The 20729-nt window shown below is 43.6% G+C and overlaps 1 protein-coding gene across 1 annotated transcript in view; it reads left to right on the forward strand.

The window, feature by feature from the left end:
• The first annotated feature begins 11430 nt into the window (after nt 1-11430).
• LOC120843835 overlaps nt 11431-20729 on the forward strand; it is a 43329-nt gene continuing 34030 nt past the window's right edge. The window contains exon 1 of the mRNA XM_040215280.3: nt 11431-11690. Within this exon, the coding sequence (XP_040071214.1) occupies nt 11654-11690 (37 nt within the window). The 5' untranslated portion in view covers nt 11431-11653. The remainder of the gene's footprint in view (nt 11691-20729) is intronic.

A 20729-nucleotide genomic window follows, 5' to 3' on the forward strand; every position in this document is an offset into this window, starting at 1 on the left:
CGGAGAGATTTTGAATGGGTTCAATGAATGATGCAAGGGTGACGCCAGGATTGCATATAGAGCTTGCATATTCGAGTTTGGCGCGAACTAAAGTTTTATATAGGAGAATTTTAAGTGAAACAGGGGGCAAAGGGAAAATTCCTTTGGAGATAGCATAATAAGCGGTTAGCGTTGTTAGTGATATATTCGACATAGTTGTTCCAGGAGAGATCGTTAGTTATATAAACACCGAGATATTTATAGGTTGACACAGAAAGCAGGTGGAGTTATTAATGCAGGAGAAGGAACAAGTGTTATTTTGACGGGACACTCTCATGGATCTAAATTTATAGGTGTTAAGTTTCATAAGCCAAATATCGCACCAGCGGGTGACGTTAATATCGGTCTCAAGAGCAGATGTTTCAGAGTAGTTAATGATTTCCTTCTAATTACAGTCATCAGCGAATAGGCTAATAGACGAGGATACGTGCGTGGGAAGATCGTTAATATTTATAAGGAATAAAAGTAGACCTTGTACGGAACCTTGTGGAACACCGGATTTGGCACGTGAGGTTGAATAATTAGTTCCTTTAGCGTGAACGAATTGGTAACAGTCTGATATAAATGATTTTATCCAAGTTATCATACTAAGATTGATGTTAAGCTCACGGAGTTTGTAAATAAGCCGCGCATGAGGAACCTTGTCGAAAGCTTTTCAGAAATCAAGAATATATGCACTCAGTCCTTGAACCCCGGTCAAGTGTTACGTGCATACCTCGGCAAACCTCACTCATGAGGGTCCTCACTCACCTTTACCTTCACAGGTGAGGTGAGGGTGAGCGAGTTTCTGGACCAGGAAAATTCATGAGTGTGAGGGTGAGTGAGGGACGTGAGGACTGTGAGCGATGTGAGGACCGTGAGTGCGTGAGGGGTACGAGTGCGTAAGGGTAGTGAGGGGTGTGAGGGTCATGAGTGCGTGAGGGCGGTAAGTGCGTGAGGGTGGTGAGGGCGTGAGTGAGTGAGGGCCTTGAGTGCGTGAGGGGCATGAGGGGCGTGAGGGCCGTGAGTGCGTGAAGGGTGTGAGTGGTATGAGTACGGTGAGGGCCGTGAGGGTGGTGAATGCGTGAGGGGCGTGAGGGCCATGAGTGTGTGAGGGGCGTGAGGTTCAGTGAAGGTGAGTGAAGGGCTGAAGGTGAGTGTGACTGTGAGGATGAGAGTGAGTGAGGGGCTAAAGGTGAGTGTAGCTGTGTGAAGTGAGGGTGAGTGAGGGGCTTATGTGAGTGTGGCTGTGAGGGTGAGTGAGGGCGACCTAAAATGCCGACCTTTGGTTATGTGATATGTCATGAGTATAGGTTAGGAATGGCTTTTCACATTAATAAAACTTTCGAAATTCATGTTGCGCTGAATTAAAAAAGGAGTTGGAGTCTCGAAAATTGAAAAGATTAGTGCAAATGATGTGCTCAAAGATTTTACAAGGAATGTTCGTTAAAGAAATGGGACAAAAATTTAAAGGGTTTCGCTTATCGCCTCCTTTGTGCAGAAGGATCGCCTCACCACCTTCCAATATTTTGGTAATCTTTATTCTTCAATTGATTGCGAAAATAATTTAGATAAAATAACGCATGAGTCCATATTAGTGTTTTCCAAAAACTTAGCATTAATATTATCAGTGCGTGCTGTTGAAGAGGTTAAAAAGTTTTCGATAATGATAGAAATATCTTCACAGTCTATGATAACGGGATACATGGGCAAAACTTCAGAAGTTCTAAATACCGGACAGTCTGAGGTTACCGTGCACAAAAAAGATATAACAAACACATCATTTAACACAAAAAGGACAGAGTTCACTGGGCATCTCTTGTCCGTCGGTGTCCCAAAGTACTATGCCAAGACTAGTAGGAGGGTTGATAACTTTCCAAAATTGACGCGAATTGTTAAGTAACATTGACGGCAGCGTATTTTTAAATTAATATAATTTTGCCTCTTCGACTGCTTTCTTGTCTACGTTGCCTACAACATGATAGGCTCCCTAGCGTTGTACATTGTCCGATAGCTTTGCAGCGCAAAATAATCGTTTCTTCTTATTTGACACTTGCCCAACAAAGTCCGGAAGCAGCGAGGTCTCATTCAGGGTTGCGGGGATTGGAATATCCGCGACGTTTCTTGGGGAGAAGGGGTCTTGTCCTCTGCCACAGGAATTCGGTGACTCCTTCCACCGTCTTCAGGTAGGTCCCGGGGGAATCCAGGCTCGTAGAGGGTCTCCGCCGGAAAACACGCCGACTTCAAGCATTCCTTGAAAAAAACGTACTTGGAGGCAAACTTCTGTAACACAAGATCTTGCACAACCGCCTGGAATGCCACACAGGCCGTACAACGGCAGGAAGTCTAGTGGAGGGACCCCCATGTCGATGTGCCACGTACGAAGGGGCACGAGACCTACAGAAATGTAAAGCTAAAATTTTCAAAAAGAGCGGGTGTTTCGGCTAGTTGGTTTGACGTCATATACAGTATTGTGCGCAGCAAGGACGAGGACAAAAGGGAGAACAGGACACAAGGAGGCGCAACTCTCAACTGATATATTAATATTTTTTTAAATACGTGTTCCGATATTTGTATTCTGAACCATCGTCAGAAAACAAAAACTACAAAAACAAAGAAACAACCATCAGAGAGCATGATTGGGAAAAACACTATCTCGTTCTCAGCAAAACGAGTTCCTTCTCCAATAGCCCAATCGAAGGCATAGCAACACACGTGTCTCCTAGATAATCAATGTTTACGGCTTCTACAATTTCACGTGTTAACGTTGACTTGCATTTTCCTATTTTTACGCATTCATCAAACAGTGGGGTACAACCGCATGTCCTGCAATGTAAGTCAAGAAAGCCACCGTTTTGTTTCTGCACGTTGTTACAGTGCTCGCGAAGCCGATCGTTTAGGCAGCGCCCTGAAAATGTTTACCAGTGAAATGGGGTGCGACAGAGCCTTGCTGGGAAAATTAACAGAGCCCGATATACAAGAAATGAACTGCAGAATTGTGGAAACTTGGGCCAGTTGGTAGTGATCCATGGCGAAGATTAAAACGCACAAGGACATATTTTCCTCGGACAGTTGAATGTTTCCCTGGAAAAAAATGAAAGACGTTTACAATCTTCTGTAACGCCCAATTAGAGCGCAGCTCTTGAGGAGGAGGAGATAAGGGAAGGGTACGGAGGGGAATTTACCGTGAAATTGTGGGACAATGTCCCGGTAAATTCCCCCGCTAAATTTAACGGCGAAAATTTTCTCGCTAAATTTGGTGGCAAGTTAAGTTTAGCGGGAAATTTCCCCGCTAAATTTGGCGGGAAAATTTCTCCGCTAAGTTTGGCAGAAAAATTTCTCCTCGAAATTTAGCCGAGTAATTGCCCCCCCCCCCCCCCCCCCCCCCCCCCCAAGTTAGCGGAAACAATTTCCCGCTAATTTTGGCGAAAAAATTATTCGGTTAAATTTGGCGGAAAAATATTCCCCGAAAAATTTAGCAGAAAAAAATTGGCGGAGTAACTTCCCCGCTACGTTTAGCGGAAAGAATTGCCGCTAAATTTGGAGCGAAAATTTCCCCGCTAATCTTAGCGGGAAAATTTTCCGCTAAATTTAGCGGGTAAAGTTTCCGCTACATTTAACGGGAAAATGTCTCACTAAATTTAGTGGGAAAATTTCCCCGCTAAACTTAGCGGAAACATTTTCCACCAAATTTAGGCGCCGTTTCGGATTGAGCGGTGACGCCGCTCAATCCGAAAACGGGCGCCGAGCTGCTCTCTAAGATACAAGGGTCTTAATCTGTAAACAAAGTTTTTAGATATATGGACGACCTCTTTATTTTTGCGGACAAGGATGCTGGGTCGGATGTTGTCGATCTGGTATTGTCCGTCTTCAGCACAGTAGGTAAGGGACTGAAGTTTACATTTGAGTTACCGTCCGAGGGTTGCATACAATGTTTAGAGATTAGTCCCTCCGATTGAAAAGGGACCATATGTATGCAGGTCTTTCAGCCCGCGATCTTTGAAGGCTCTACTTCCTTAAGACTCAGCCCACTCGAAGTTGGTGAAGGTCCGGCTTTTGATCGTCTCTCAGCAAATCTTGCTCTCATGTAGTGAATGAAAGTTTTAATGGACAAGTTAAAAAACATACAAGACGCGGGTTTCCCGTCAAGGGTGTTTGAAGAGGTTTCGATAGCTTTGCTGAATAGGTTGGGGGGATCGGCAGGTCGGGTGGCACGAGAGAGACCACTCAGACCTGTTGTCATGTCTTATCCAGTGGGATTTCGCACAACACAAAGAAAACGTGGCAAAGCGGTATGACTTACCGGTGGTTTTTAAGGCACCCAACAAACTGGTGCAGTTACGTAAAAAAATCCGTATAGCGAAAAAAAAAATTCCTATGGAACCAAGATTGTGAACCGGTACATCAATTGGCGTGCGGGAATGGTTTACTGTATCCGTTATCTTGCGGAAAAGTAAGGCTATATCTGTGACACTAAGATTTTGGCACGTTATAAAGCTAAAGTGTCAAAGGAAATTAATGGGGCGTTGTAGGTTATGACTGAAGGAAAAGCCATGAATAAGTAATACGTCCTTAGCCTTATCTACAAGTGGATACATATCTGAAATGCGGGCTGTGCCGCAATACGTTATGACTTTGTGTATCTTGATGGCTATTATGTACTTGTGTTTTCAAATAAACTTCAGTTGAGAGTGTGCCCTGCCTCGTCCCTCTTGCCTAATGTGTTTTTTCTTTGGCCCTGTTTTTGTTATTTAATACCTAACTGGCTTAGACCACAGTTGTTTAGCAAGCGCGACATATAAATATGACACACGTAACAGTTAGCACAAGATTCAATGAAAATCATAGCACACCAAAAGTAAAAGGATGGTCTTTGTAGAGAAACGTGTAAACACGTGTTATGTACCGGCGCCGCCGGCAGGTGGACTAAGCAGCCGATGCCGCCTAGATTCCCTTTGTAGGCTCCCTACTGGAGCCAGAGTTGCGCGTTCAGACCCGTAGCGCCATCTTTCCTGCACGGCATTCGGAGTCTGCTCATCACGTGACTGAATTCGGCGAGTAGCGGCGCCACGCGTTCGAGGCGCGCGGCGCACTCAAAAGCAGTAGAACGTACGCCGGGGCGTGTGCAACGTCTACTTGCCTGCACGGCATTTGAGTCTGCTACTCACGTGATCGGATCTCGGCGAATAGCGGCGCGGCGGCACGTGGAAAACAGACGCGCAACTCTGGCTCTCGTAGGGATCCTATGCAGAAACTCTAATGCCGCCAGCCTCGTGACAATCGCTTGCCAGGGACAGCTCGGGCACTTGTTACTGGACCGAGAACCGCGATGGACGCACCGTCCACACTGTAAAACTGGCAGCAAAGCTTGTAGTTATCAAAACGACAACTACACACACGTGTATGCATCTCCACCCCTTCGTGAAAGGCTCTAATCCCCGCTGTCTTCTACGCCCACCTTCCTAAGTTCAGTGGATATCACACAAACGTAAAATGGCACGAGGTATAACTTCTTTAGAACAGCTCAATTAAGCTCTCTTTTTCTGTCAACGAACCGAGGGACAAAAAAAAGTCATTCTCATTATACACGCTACTGTTTAATAGGATGCGGACTGTGCGCTTAAGGTGCCAGTTTCATTTATTATTTATATCTGAGATTATACTTGAAAAATCGGAAATAATCCGACTCTCCGCCTTAATGTACGGAGCGCCAGACCGAAGGCACGAACGTGCTGTTGTTTATTTTTATTATTCTCTTTTAGAACTGAAAGGCAATAGTAACAAGTAACAAATGAAGCTATAAAAGTGGGCGCTTGTTAATACTGAACAAAATACGGAAAACTTTCAGCCTCCACTCTGGTGAAGAAGGAAGATCAGCGGAGCTGTAGCTTCTGTTCTCGAAGGTGGCTTTCGATCTGCGCTCTTAATTCTTTCGCAGGAGAATTTGAAGCACTCGAGACAGTGGAACTTTAGGCGATAGCGACTTCACGGCGGTTGCGGGAACATTAGCGAGTTTTAGTAGACCGTGTTTCCCGCTCCGCTAAGCCCCTCCGCTACCCGGAACTCTACAGCCAAGGCCATCGGCGCGCAGGCGCAGTGGCAGTTTCTTCGTAGCGGAGGGCTAGCGGAGGGGGAAACACGGTCTACTAAAACTCCCTACTAGCACTGCTGCGCACATCGCCGCTCGTTCCGATCCCGCTCTTCTGCCTCCGAAGAAAGGTTGCCGCCATCTACGAGCGACGGTGGCAACCAGTTGTCTTGTTGCCGCCGTCGTTCATAGATGGTGGTAGCTGTCCAGAGTTCGGTGTCATCATTTCTTTGCTGGTAAACACGATATTGGGGAACCTAGGTCTTAACAGCTCCGCTGTAAAAGGCGCGGATGCCGCGTTCACGCTAGCTGTGTCGCACAGTGTGCGTCCAGTTTTCATCTTTGTATAAAGTTTTAACATGATAATCTAAAATTTGCAGACATTTTTAGCACGGAATCAGGATAGCCAGCTTGGGTTTGCATTCAGAGGTCATGTACTATCAATACTAAAGTCGGACAACATACAAGTCCCGCAATGCTTCCGCTGGAAATATAACTATATGCCCAATTCCTGATGAGGACCGTATACGGGTCTCCAGCAGGAAAATTTAGCACTTGTTTCTCCGCGGAAGTGAACGAACGTTTAGCAAACTTTTCTTGGGCATATGCCAACTACACTTTGCAATCAATCTTTCTGACTCTTGAACGTCACAGAACTGGACACAAGATAAGATATGTATAGTTGTGAACAAGCATGTGTTTAATTTGTGTCTTGTTGGTAATCACTAGAGCCGGGATTTCCGAGACAATTTTTGTTACTGAAATCAGAACAAAATCGGAACAGAAAATGCCATAATAAATCGGGAAACTTTCCGGGACAATGTACGCCTTTTGAGTACGCTCAGAGTGTTTATTAGCGTTGAAATATTTATTCTGCTTTTTTATTACCAAAACACACGTTCTACTCACGTGCCTTAAGGAAATGGTCAGGAGCATTCCAAGTGTTCGTGTGCTTAGGCTGTGCCTTTTCTCTGTTAACAAAATATTGAATTCGGATAAACATCGCTCAACTTCTACAGAGACAAGCGGCAAAAACCTGAAGGCACGTTCGGCATCCAACTCATAAACGCCATTTGGAGTTTTTCCGTGAACGTACCCATTCAATATCCGGCTTTTTTCTCAAGCGACCTAAGAGGTTTATGTTTCGCAGAGTCGTCCAACTTCTCTGCCACAAAATCCAAGATTCCAAACTGCGTGTCTCTACATCGAGCCCCGCAGTATCCAGCCTTGCAATGGCAGTTCGGAATAAATTCGTAGTTTTCGATACGGTATACAGGTCACTGGCAGGAGCCGCGCTGGTCACAATTCCTTGCAGCAGCTTCGCGGCAGTATGTCCCCTTTAATTTCTTCTCTATATTCTGCCACATTGTCCTGGTTTCCTTCGTAGTACATTGCTTCTCTTAGAAATATGCCCAATCGGGTTGCCACGGGATCTGGAAGTAAGGGTAGGTTTGTAGTGGAGGTGAGCAGCGAACGTGGCTTCGCAGATTTTGAGGGCACTTTCTTTTATGTCAGACACAAATGAATTTACCGTAGGGTGCAACTCATGATTCTACTTTTTCACGCGGTGCAGAGCGTGAGCAATGCAAGTTGCAAGCCTTGCAGGGAAGGCAGCTGACTTATATAATGGGGCGCATACGGTTTGAACGCGTTGGAGTCGTTGGCGAAACAATGCCACGCGGACTCCTTGCGAATGCAAAAATATTAAGAGTGAGTAAAAGTCACATTTTCAGCTGGCGTTTCAGTTAAGCAACTCGACACTGAATGGAAAATTGAGACAATGAAAACATATTGAATCTTTCGGGACAATTAAGGCCCGTTCACACTCTTGCAACCGAGTACGACCGAGAGATACCAGACCGGTTTTTAAGCCTCTTGCGACTTCTTAGGACCAACTCCGCAGCAGCGCACCCGGTTTTAAAGGCCGAAGTACACTTCGCGCTTTCCACTCTTGCCCGCCTCCTCCTTTCCTATAGACCTTTTCATTTCAGTAGTTGCTTGACCGGCGGGTAGAGGGCGCTGGCGCACTCGCCGCCATTAAGTTGCTTCAATTTGGTCGGTTTCGGTTTCAACGTGCACGCGATTGTCATGCTGTTTGATGCCACTTTCGATTAATTTTGCGATATAAATTTCTTTCTTGTAGCACACAGCGAATGAAACAATAGTACTGAGCCACTTGACAAACCACGAAGTGGTTTTGAGCCTAAATTGCGATCTTTTTTTACGAACACTATATGCGTCTGATTCCGTTCATCGTTAATTTCGGCCAGGTTCCGCGGTGAAACAACTGCGCTGATGCACAGGGAAAAGTACCATTGTCCACGGCCGTACTTGCGGACACCAATTTCCAGAAGAAAAATAAATAAATAAAGAGCAGGACAAGCTCCGCCTGCACCGTGCGCTCCTTGCCTGCCGCCGTGCTTTGGCTGTGCGTGCACCGAGTGGTACGGAAGGTAGATAGCTCGCGCTCAAGTCAGAGCTGCTACTGCTAACCTTATATTCCAACAGACTATATTGCATGCGTGCTTAGTGAAAAAGCAGGTCGACAACATGATTAACAATTTGCTGAATCACCAAGAACAGATGAACTGACAAGTTTACTGTTCGATATTCGGTTTCCGTACACCAACCTTTCATAACTGCGAGACTGGAAACGTCTTTTATAATGACTAGGAAAGTTTCTTATAATCACGTAGATAATATAAAAAGTGATATTGTCTCGACAGGTTTTATTTAAGGAAATTAAGCGCTCGAGAAATATTTTGATACACCAGCGTAGGCTGACTAGAAAATTTCTTTAACTAAACTACTCATTAACAGCATTTCAAAATATTGGCCTTATGAAATAAACTTTTTTGTTCTATGGACATTTGCTTACGATATTCTCAAGGTATGAAAATCGTGCGATAAGTGAATGCCAGACTTAAAATAAAGTCTAATATTCATCTTCCGTAAAATTTGCCGAATGAAATTAAAGAGCGCAAAAGAAATGATCTCCGATAAGCTTGACTGAAGTTGAGCGCCAGGCGCCACCCAATGAACGAAAGCTGTTCACTGATTTGAAGCGATGCGCTTTGCACATTTTGACGTCGCCAGCTACTGAAAGTAACTTCTTATTCGCCGTCGACAACCGGCAGCACTCGGGTGATTTTCATGGTGAAGTATTCTTTTCGGCGTCACATTTTGTGAATCATAGGCACTATCAAGCTGACTGTGACAGTTTCTTACGCGGGGAGTCCAAATATTTGTGTTGAAATAAATTAATTAAATCTGCATAGTTATATTAAAAAAATTACTTAAGCAATTTAAAGACTATGGACATGGGACCGCACGATATACAATTCCGTGGAATTCATAAATAAACCGATAAAGCGAATGCTTATATCGCACACGCGATTAAGAACGTAAAACAGATATAAGTGTGATATAGCGAACAAACAAGTTGCCTAATGTTAAAGTACCGTTATTTCTAGCATTAAAAATAATTCAAACTAAACGTTTGTTCCCGCGTCTTGTCCACAAGTTCTCTAGTGTAATCGAAAGAAACTGTTTTCGATTTGTTGTAACTACAAAACACCATGCTTTCGGGAAAAACACGTGGCTAATTACGCTGAGTGTTTTTGTTTCCTTCCTTGACACCAATGCGCACTCATATATATAATAACATTGAGCTTCCTATTGCAAATGTTCCGCCCTTATTAGTAACCAAACCTCAGTTCTCCTAAGATATTGATATTTGAACCCTCGAGGCTCTCTTCAAGTCATATATGCATTCAATGTGCGCAAGTGCTAACGCTGATTCCTGTATCCCGCACGCCGACGGTAAACAAATACTCAAAACGTGTTACAAAATTAACTACAGAAGATGCGCGCATAATGATGTAATGGAATTGCATGGTAAGTATGAGTATCTGACGACGCCTTACGGAGTAAAGCGGGAGACACATGTACGACGAAACCGTCCGATCCGACGTCCGACCGCGCAATACGACGGTCGGAGGCGAGGGTTTTCAACGCTCTCCGATGCTACGAAAACCCTCGCCTCCGACCGTCGTATTGCGCGGTCGGACGTCGGATCGGACAGTTTCGTCGTACATTTGTTTCGCGCTTAAGGCAAGAGACGCGGTGAAACGCGACGAAAAACACGAGTTCAACGCATCCGCCAAGGCGCGGACGGGAGAGCGGAGCAACAAGTTGAAGCAACCTAATGGCGGCCGCATCACGTGATTCAAGATGGCAGCGCCCATGCGGCGGAGGGTGAAAAGGTCTATATCCTCTCCAGTTTTTACCTTGCTCCAACTTGACTCCCCTCGCAACTTAAGAGAGGAGGAACGCTAAAAGGATTATCTTCCTTGCAGAAAACCGAGGTTGTACGTCGGCCTTTAAGACGTCGCAAGAGGCTTGAAAACCGGTCTGGTCTCTCTCGGTCGTACTGGCCGGGTTGCAAGAGTGTGAACGGGCCTTTTGGGGTAAAATCGGGACAACTCAGGACTAAAGTTGATGAAAACCTAATGGAAATTGCTCGATAGATGTGTACTGGTAGCATACACTGTCATCGGGGCACTTTTGAAAGGCGGGACATGTCTCAGAAATCCCAGCTCTAGTAATCACCTACGCGACTCAAAGACTCCCGAAAAAAAAAAAAAAAAAAAGAAAGTTCGATTCGGTTCTAACTTTATCGACCGACCTCTTCGCCGACGCCTATTTGCAGCATTTATATCTCTGTGTGTAATTTATTCATATATATATATGTCCGCTAAGTTTATACGAACTTGCTTCTTTTCTATACATTTATTGTCCGACAACAGCGTGTGTCCACGCTCCCCGTCTTTGTTATTTATTTATTTATTTATTATTTATTTATTTATTTATGCAATACCCACAGCGCCAAATCAGGCATTACAGTTATCGTAATCTGAGATTAATTTTTTTTTTTTTTTTCGGATAGAAGGCAATATGACGAATACATGGGCTATGAACCTAGCAATAAAATGAAAAGAAAAAAAAGTCAGCAGGTCACGTGACTCGCGTCTACCCCCCCCCCCCCCCCCCGCCCCCCTCACTCTCTTTGTTTCGCCTCCTCCCTATATCATTTTCTTTTTCTATAACAAACATTCTCCGGAAAGCGTTTTTTTTTTTTTTTTTTTTTTTTTTTGAGGATGTTTGTTGTTTATTGCTGGAAAACAGCCGACACCGCGGAGAGGAACGATCGTCTGCCTCCGCGTTTCACGTTGCAGCCGCAAGGGTGGCGCTGCGTCCGCGTCCGCGCTCGGCGGCCCGACAATTTCCCGACCTCCGCGAAATTCATTCCATCCGGCGCCCTCCAGCCAAACGCGCACTGTGATGCGACTCACGGTGCGCCCGGGGAGTTTGATCCCGTGAAAGTGCGGTGAAAAGCTGTTTTTTTTTTTCTTTCGCTGTTTTCGCGTTTCATATGTGAATCTAAATCGGTGCGAGTAGACATAGTTTCGTTGTCGACATAAGTGTCTCGACAACGCGGACATCAAGTGTGACACCGCGTCTTGGAGTTGACTACCATCGGGCACAATGAAGTTTGTGTGGTTGGCTTGTCTCGTCATAAGTGGTGAGTTATTTCCTCCTCTTCATTTCAGTTAGTACGAGAACTGGTTTTCTTTGGCATAACTGACTCATATGTTTCTCTTATTGTCGTGTGATATTAAGCGAGGAGAAACTACAAAGTCCCTCACTGACGATGGCTGTGTGCAAAGCAGAGCTTATTGTTTCAAAAAAGAGCGTATCACCTCTTTGTAAAACGCCGTAATGCGAACGAAGTATGTGAGGTGACGGCGAAGCTTTAAGTAAAATAATAACAAAGAAACGAAATGAAGCAAGGAAAAAGTTAACAGAATTCTAACATATCAGGGTAAGATCTTTGAATTCAATTATTAGTAATACGCCGATGTTGAAATGAGTCTGCTTCAAAACACAGAACAAGGCACGTCTTTATTTGCATAAAAAAATTCTGTTCTGTGTTTTTTTTACTATTAAAAATAAATCAAAATATTATATCTGCAACCACTTCCAACAATACCAGCTACTCTTGTTATGAATTTTGTTCTTGGACTCCAGACTACCGCTTCGTCAAAATTCCATACACTGAAAGTATGCTAATATTGCACCTTATTAAACAAAAGTATACTTCACAAAGTATACCTGAACTATATTTCAAGTTTACTAATAGTAGATCTAAAGTCTTTTTCTAGTTTATACAGCCTAGCAGACGGACTTCCAGCGGTCCGTCTGCTAGGCTGTTTATATTGCAAGGTCGGTCCAGCCCTTGCAGTATAAACGATCGTAACGTTCATTTGTCTGGATTTCACATCTAAGACGCTGTCATAAAAAAAATTTCAATAATCCTTAATTTTCTATTTGTAGCATGCCGGAAAAAAAAGAAGATGCCATCTTCCCCGATCAACCTCTTAAATCGACCACATTTTATATTTTATGGACCGAGACAGCGAGTGAAACAAATAGGCGAACGGGCATTTACTCGAGCGAAGACGTCGGCCTCCTTTTATGTTCCCGTAAACACGTTTCGAAGCGTTTTTGCATAACGGAAGCCTACAGGACAATTTTCTTGCTATAAACTCGTCTTGCGGAACACTCCATTTTTGTTGTTTGTTGGGGTATTCTATAAAGAGAGGCGGTAGCTTCAGTTCGCCTACTTTTTGGTGCGTGGCTAATATGAATCAAAGGGACCATGCAAAGGGAAGCTCTCGATCAGATTCTTCTCTCCTGCACACGATTATTGCACTAAGACATCATTGGGACGTTCGTGTGATTTGCAGCAGGTTCTACGTTTCATATTGTTACACATTGGGATAACAATTATACTTTGATATTCCTTCTGTGAGTCACTAAGCAGATTATTCGTCATCAAAATCTTTTCGTATTCTTTTTTTGTTTTGTTTTTGTTTTATTAATTTTATGAAGGGGCGTAGCCGTCTAGTCAAAAGGAAATTACATATAGTTGAATAAAACAAAAATGGTGAGTCTGATTTTTTTTTAGTAACACTTTTAAATAAAAGTGGAAGTTTAGACTTGTTCAGTGCTGTCAGAAAAACGAAATGTTGTTTTACACACTCTTAAACTGCTCATATCACTGAAATTTGAGTAAACATAATTTTATAAAGGGTAAATTGAGATTTAGAAACTCCGAGAAATGTGGCATCATTTACCGTAGTCAATCAACTCTTCTCCACTTAGCGGTTCATCAAGTAATATGAATATTTATGGGCACGTAGCCAGGATTTTGTTTCGGGGGAGGGGGGAGGGGGGTTTCGGGGGGGGGGGGGGGGGCGGGCCCCATGGGCCTCCCCCCTGGCTACGTGCCTGGGCGTTTCTATATAACTGCAGCAAGGTCCCAATCTCTTTCTCTTGTCCTCTACTTAGATCTATTTCTTCAGTTTATTTTTCATTGTTGCTTTGCATCCGTCTTCTATTTCCACTTTCCACTCACGGAGAATCACTTCAGTCTCTTTCGGATAAACAGCCCCTTCACTTTTTTACGCCTCGTCCCCGCCTTTAATGTAAACACGGTGTCCTTGTTGACCAGTAGAAATAGAAACATGAGAAAGACGGAGAACGAAATATTAATAACCAAAAGTTTCATTTGAGATTATCCAATCAGCTTTCTTACCCTGATCACTTTTTCCAGTGTCCCGAATAGTATATTTGAATGAGTGTTCAACCTCTTCCCTTCACATTCGATCTCTCACAAATCAAACAGAGAAGTTGCAAGACACCTTGCAGTTTACTGCGTTAGGCGTTCATGTTCTCCGGTTTTCACGGAGATTAAGATTCTGGCTCGTCACCGCAACAAAGAACAAAGTGACTAGAGAAATTGATGAGGCGTTATTTATTTCTACCTACGGAGCAGACTCGTGTGTTAGTGCCCCGTCCGTGGCTTTGGCGGATGACGAAGCTACTTTCATTAAGAAATTCGTCAGATTTGCTTAAGTGCTCGGGCGTGCCTTAAGGGGGTGGATTATGTTTTATCTATCTCGCATCTTTTATGTTTTTCTTTCTGTTCCTCGCAGGAATAAACTTCAGATGCCAGTCAGCGTTGTGCTCGTTCATTTCTCGTTCTTGCCCCCTGTCTCTTTTGCGCTGTTTCCAAGTTTGCATTATGAACCAGTTAGCCCAACTTCACGCCTTGTTGTTGATGACTGTCATCATCTGAAGAATGGGATATCTGCCGTACTATGGCGGTCTTCTGGTACTGATGGAGGAAGAAATTGAAGATGATCCCGAGTCCTAAGCCGATGATGCGAGGTATATACATTCATAACGTTAGTACGGTACGCACCAAAAATTTAATACAGGTGCTGCGTAATCGTTCATTTCTGAGTCGCGTCCAGGCAATGTGTTAGAGGCACACAAGCGGCTATAAAGCCCGTTCATGTATAAAAGCTTATTAATGCGTCTATGTGTGTTGGAGCTTCGTTCTGACTATTTGTATCTTCGATATAATCGAAACTGCAAGAGACCGAGAGAGAACTGTGCGGTGAAGAGCACGTTTTCATCTTCCATTGACTTTCGAAAATGAAGGTACCCGATAAAATATTGCAATCTGCAGGTTCGTTACCATCATAAGTACGGCAAACGGTCAACTTTTATTCGATCCACCAGACGCCACTGAATTGCGGTATCGTATACGCGGCCGAAACCTGTACCTGCCTTAGGGTGGCAGTTTGCCTCAGAGCTACAGAGGCCGCTGTTATTATACCACGTAATGCGGTCGTTTCATGTTACGAGCGTTCTACATAAATATGATTGAAGCATCCGGAGATGTGGGTCTATACGACATAGCAGCCTTTTGTCGCTAACACAATAAGCGATTGTATGTCCAGACATCACAAAACAAAACCACAAATATACCAAATCCACTTTCCAGGCTCCGGGCACACGTGACCTTATACTGTAACAAGAGGAGAAAAAACAAAAACAACAGGCGGTGTGTTACACTACGCGAAAGAGAAGCTTATTGTAGCTCATTATCAGCGGAAATCAACGTGTCAGATTCAACGCTTTTTCATGTGCGTTTCTCGGAGCCCGCGTGTCAGGCCACTATGGGTTTTATTCCTCTATTTTTATTTGGCTATACGGCGCGGGCTGGTCTTTTGTTGGTCATCCGGTGCTTTATGGTCTAGAAGCTGACCTCGCCCGGTGTGATCACGTGGTTTGGGCGGACCAATCAGATTACGGCAATAGGGATGCGACCTGCTTTAGGCGGTCGGGACGGGGCAACGGTGCAGGGCCGTGCTTTTAAACTCGGACCTCGATGTTTTTTTGTTTTTTTTATCTTTTTTTTGTGTGTTGTGATTGCGGTTGAGGCTTTTGCAAATTAAAAACAACAATTGTTTGAAGGCCGTTTCTCTTTGCTGTTGGGCGAGCGTAGACCAAACAATGTGGCGGGCAGAGAAAAGTTTAAAAAGCGATGTGGGCGAAGAACATGTTTACTTCCTTTTTTTATTCATTGGCTCGTCGTCGAAACTTCGAAAAACACGTACTCTGTCCCGAAATTTTGTGATTTATTTTGACTGCGCAATAAAATTCGTAGTAAAAATGTTAAAAAAAACTCGATAAAAACTATATATATATATATATATATATTTTTTTTTTTGAAGCTCAAACGTATTGAAATTCTCATATGCTAGTTGTCTACATACTTGCGACAATGGAAAACCTATCCTGGTACTGCAGTACCCGAGACTTTGCAAGGATGGTACACTTAACCAGTATTCAACATTGAGTTAAGAACAATGACCTCTCAAAGTTTATATTGTTTACATGCTGATTCAATCGTAATTTATTCGAGTATTTCAGGGAAAAAATAAAGAAAGCACGAAAAACTGGCTGTTGAGATCTTGGGGTACCCGTGACATTCGCTGCAGTGTCAAGAACCTCATCTGCACATTTGTTAATACCTACACATCATGTGTGAACATTCTCGAAGGGGTTTGTTACGCTTTTGACTCTCACATTGCACGACATATCGAAGATTTACACCTAATACTCCAAAAGATCGCATGATAGGTCTGCGTGTGTGTGTGTGTGTGTGTGCCTGCGTGCGTGCGTGCGTGTCCGCGTGTGTGTGTGCGTGTGTCTAACACTTGCCCCGCAACACTACTGTTTAACTTGATGCAACAAATGCGCACAACCCGCACTAAAAAGAAAACAAGTCTGCGAGTTCACTTTTCTGTAGGGCACAAAGACAGTCAATCATTGCGAACAACGGGTGACTTCCAGCGTGCAATGAAGACCAGAATACAATTAGACCTGAAAGATGCGATATGCGTGCAGGAGCAATACGCCCGTTGTTTCATTTGCTCACTGTCTTGGCGCGTATTGCACATGCATTTTTTTCTCTTTTTTTTTTTTTTGTTAGATGTAATTGTATTTTGAGTTACGTTATTCGCTGAGATTCCTTCATTGTTCGCAGCGATTGGCTGCCTTTTTAACCTCGACAGACAGACTCTTTTTTTTTTCTTCTTCAGAGTACACTACTTTATTAGTTTTCATTACAGCTTCTCAGCTTTGATAAAAAAAAATAACAAACGGTATGTTACGTGCTCGTGCTCGTATGTCGGGCTCTGTACATCAACAACTTGAGTACAGATAATTATTCTTGCACGTTGGCGCCAATCAAAAGTGGTAGTGGCTGTAACTCAATAATAACTACCCCGAAATAACGATAAAAAAACAACTCAGATACGACATTATGCGCACTTTTCTGCACCAATAATCATTTAAATGTTCGCAAAAATATTATGGTGCATTCTACCTGACGTTCACAGTATTCGCAATGGCTACCGCGATGACGAAGATTCGGCGCGGATTTACTCTACCGCGAAGCCGTTCAGGACAGGTGCTTCTGAAATCGTAGCAACAACAGCAGCAACGACCAACGCCAATAACAAACTACAAAGAGAAACAAGCGAACAGCGGTGCGGGACTGACTTCCGCGTGCACTTCCGTTGGACTCGCTTGGAGGTCACAAAACTCGGCGAACCAAGCGCAACAGCAGCTTTCATAAAAGTATAAATAAAAAGCGTTTCGGGCAGTCGAATCGTTTGATCAGCCGAAGGATAAGCATTCTGTAAACAGGGTACAAAGTACGCTCACGTGGCGTTTGTACAAGTGGGTCATGCATGACACGAAGGAGGTATTGTTTCCTCCAAATCGATTGGTTCGTCAACCTTGAGCGACGCCGAGAGCGCGTGTCTTGTTTTGGGGGGTACGCGTTCCGGGCCAAAGTCAGGCTCGAAAATACGGTTAAATGGGGATTTCTGGACTAGGCTATGAGGTCACTAACTTATATGTGTGACCTTGCGCCAAAGCAGATTTAGGAGGGGGGGGGGCGATTCCTCCCCCCCCCCCCCCCTCCCTTCCTAAGACTTTCAGTGTCAACCTTTTTTTAAAATAAAAAATGATATACCTCAGGTGAAAAGTTAAGTTTTTGGTGACCAGAGCAGGTAAATAAAATATATCTGGGCAACGTTTCTGCCTAAACGTCCTATCTCAGCCCCCCCCCCCCCACCCCAGCCTGACCCATAAACCGCCCCTGACGTCACGTCGGTCGAGGCAGTGGCGCTGGCTGTCAGCCGGAGAACGCGCGGATGCTGACCGGCTTCACGGGAAGAAAATATTTATTGACACGTTTATTATTTTGCGTTAATCCTGAACAGTTATCGACTCTTCCGTGCTACTTAGTAGAATCTAATTCCGCGTTACCCAACAACAACACATAATTAGATCTGCGCCTTTTTTTTTTACGCTTTTGATTTTGGATCTGGTTCTCAATTGACACCAGTCTTCCACACGTTCCTCGAACAGAAGTAATCGATTACAATGAATGTTACTCTCAATTAAAAAATATTCACTCAGATTACTCGATTACTTGACATCTTGCGAACTTGAGATCAGATTTTTTCCGCCGGTCTGAAAACGGTCGTTTTCGTATTGTCCATTGTTGATTTTAGATTTCACCGAATTACGAGCTTCTTCTCAATGTCTCATTTCTGGTAGACCATTCTCCTGTCAGAAACAAGGTTCGAGAACTTCATGCTAGGAAACTTGTAGAAACAAAGGAGGCATCAAAAAACAAAAACAAGAAAAAGAGGAGGATACTCACTGTACAAGTCCAATTGGCACGCGTGCAGCTTATGCATACGACACGCTTAATAACTCTGACTTGGACTACTTCGCTTCTTTTGAAAGGTTCAAGTATATTACTCATATGTTTTCTCGCTAGTTACATTTTTCTCTCGCTTCATGTACGTGCACCCTTATAAGGCCTACCAGCTGTTTGGGTGAACAAAAAGAACCCATGACTGATTGATTGTTTTTGATTAATTGCTTTGTGGGTGTATTTATTGATTGACTGATTAAGTCTCCACGTACTGAACTGTCTGCGAGGCTGTCTTTTTTTTTCGGAAACCACACTCCTTATCTCGTTTACTATTCCATATAGAATGCTATTTATATTCTGATCTTTAGTGAGACAATTTACAAGCATTTAAGTCATGCGCATCTTTCCTGGTAGTGGGGAAATCCTACGCCCCTGTTTTTCTTTTCTTTTTTTTTCTCTCTCTTTTTACATGAACGCTGATAAACGCTTATTTTGTGTCCGACGCCGAAAACTGATACCCCGTAACTCGGTTTCTTTGCCGTGACAGTTGTAATCCTCCAAAAGTGTGTCATCAGGCGATGGACGTACGCTTACGAAGTGTTCATCTCGGATGTTACGTAAATCGTAAACTAGATATAGATGAAAAAAAAAAAAAAAAAACGTTTCTCGTTTATTTTATTCTTCCCGTTAAAGTTTCTTTTCTACCCAGAGATAAATTGCGTTTTCGTCCACTGAAGCTTTCATTTTGATGATACAACAATATACGGTTTGAACTCGAATTGTCCTGACTTACGGTCGCTGACGTTGTCTCTAAATAAATTTCCCTGAAAGTTTCGGCGGCTCTTGTTGACATGAAAAAAGTGACCTCCGTTCAAAAGGATATCACGATTTTATTTAAATTTTCTCACCTAGGTGAACCACAAAAAAAAAAAAAAACGACGAATGTCAGCCTTTTTATACAAACTTAAATTAGCTCCCTGAAGAAATATACTTGCTTTCGTATCCACTGGTGACTCAGTCACCCAGCAAAACATAAATATAAATGTAGTGTTTTCCCTATTTCTTTCCAAATTAACCTTCGTTTTTTGTAAGAGTGTAGAGTACTTCTTGTTGGCTCTGAAGCTGCAAAGAGCGAGCCACCTCGTGCTGGATTAGAATAACCGAAACACACTACATTTTGCTTTCCGATTTCGTAACGCCGAAAGAGAAGTTAATGAATCCTTTCGTAGTTTTACTTCAACTCAGCTTATTTCACCAAAAAACTGAAACAAAAGTAATTTGTTAAACTTTTTTTGTGCTTATAACATGACAAAAACAGTGAAGTTGTAATGGGTTTGCAATGCTCGCGGGCATCATCGCAAGATTTAAAAGGATACATGAAAACGCAACTTTTGTTTTCCTCGTTGTTGCCCGCTCTGTGTGTTTTTATTTTATGTATGAACTGCTACGTGGACTCGGAGAGGTCGGAAATATGCGTAGTTACCTGCGCTGATTACTTACAACCTCAATTAATTATTTTCATTTGTAGACCCATGGTAGTTTAGTTCTTCATGACCTGAGCCTCTTCTGGATCTTTATTCTGTCAACCCAACGAGACAAAAGTAGGGTTCCTATTCTACGTTCATTAGTTCAGCCACGTTTATTGGCCTAGAACCATTACAAATATATCGCACAAGACGATTATTGACCGTTATTGATCTGTTCGTTATCCTCCGAAAACGGCGCCTCCAAATGACGATTATGACCCCCCTAATTTCGAGCTCACTTGTTGTGAAATGCACGCGTACATCAAAGAGTGCTGACGTCACCCTCTTCGCCAGTCGAGCTGCAGCCACGGACGACGGAGCATTAGGCAAGATGAAGTGACGCGTGCCCCGCGTGTTAACACGACCCGTGCCCCGCATGTTCGCCATGTGTGTAGCACTGCCATCCCGTCCGTCGTGTGGGCGGCTCTCGCCGCCGCCACGGTTGCTGGAAACACCCCGTGTATTGATTGCTGCAAGGCCGATGTTCTAGCCGCGTCTCGCTGTCTCTCTCTCCTCTCTCTCTTTAAGAGCGTGGTTTGAACTCTCGTGGTGATTCAAAACCGGCAAAGAATTCGGAAACGACACATGCAAAGCACACTTGGAGACGTTTCTTGCATGCATGCGTACCTGTCTGCAATGCATTCGTAAAACTGATCAGTTGTGTTGTTTCATTCTGATTAACAAAAGTGAAAAACGAGACCATAGTATTGCGGCCCGGTTGCCCTCTTACCCTTCTGTCCCATTTTCTTTCCTTACGCTTTCTGCTTCGTAATTTGTTCTTGGACATTCTTATCGACTGGTGTAGCAATGTCATTGATTGCGGAGCGATGATTAGAGCCCCAGAACTCTTCACGCCTTATATAAAGGGCATTTAGCGTTTCTGTCACTGGAACTGCATTACAATGCAAAGTGGAAGCTTGTCTGCTTTTTTTTTTTTTTTTTG

The sequence above is a fragment of the Ixodes scapularis genome, unplaced genomic scaffold, assembly GCF_016920785.2.
Source record: "Ixodes scapularis isolate PalLabHiFi unplaced genomic scaffold, ASM1692078v2 PGA_scaffold8__174_contigs__length_109621045, whole genome shotgun sequence".
NCBI lineage: Eukaryota > Metazoa > Arthropoda > Arachnida > Ixodida > Ixodidae > Ixodes > Ixodes scapularis.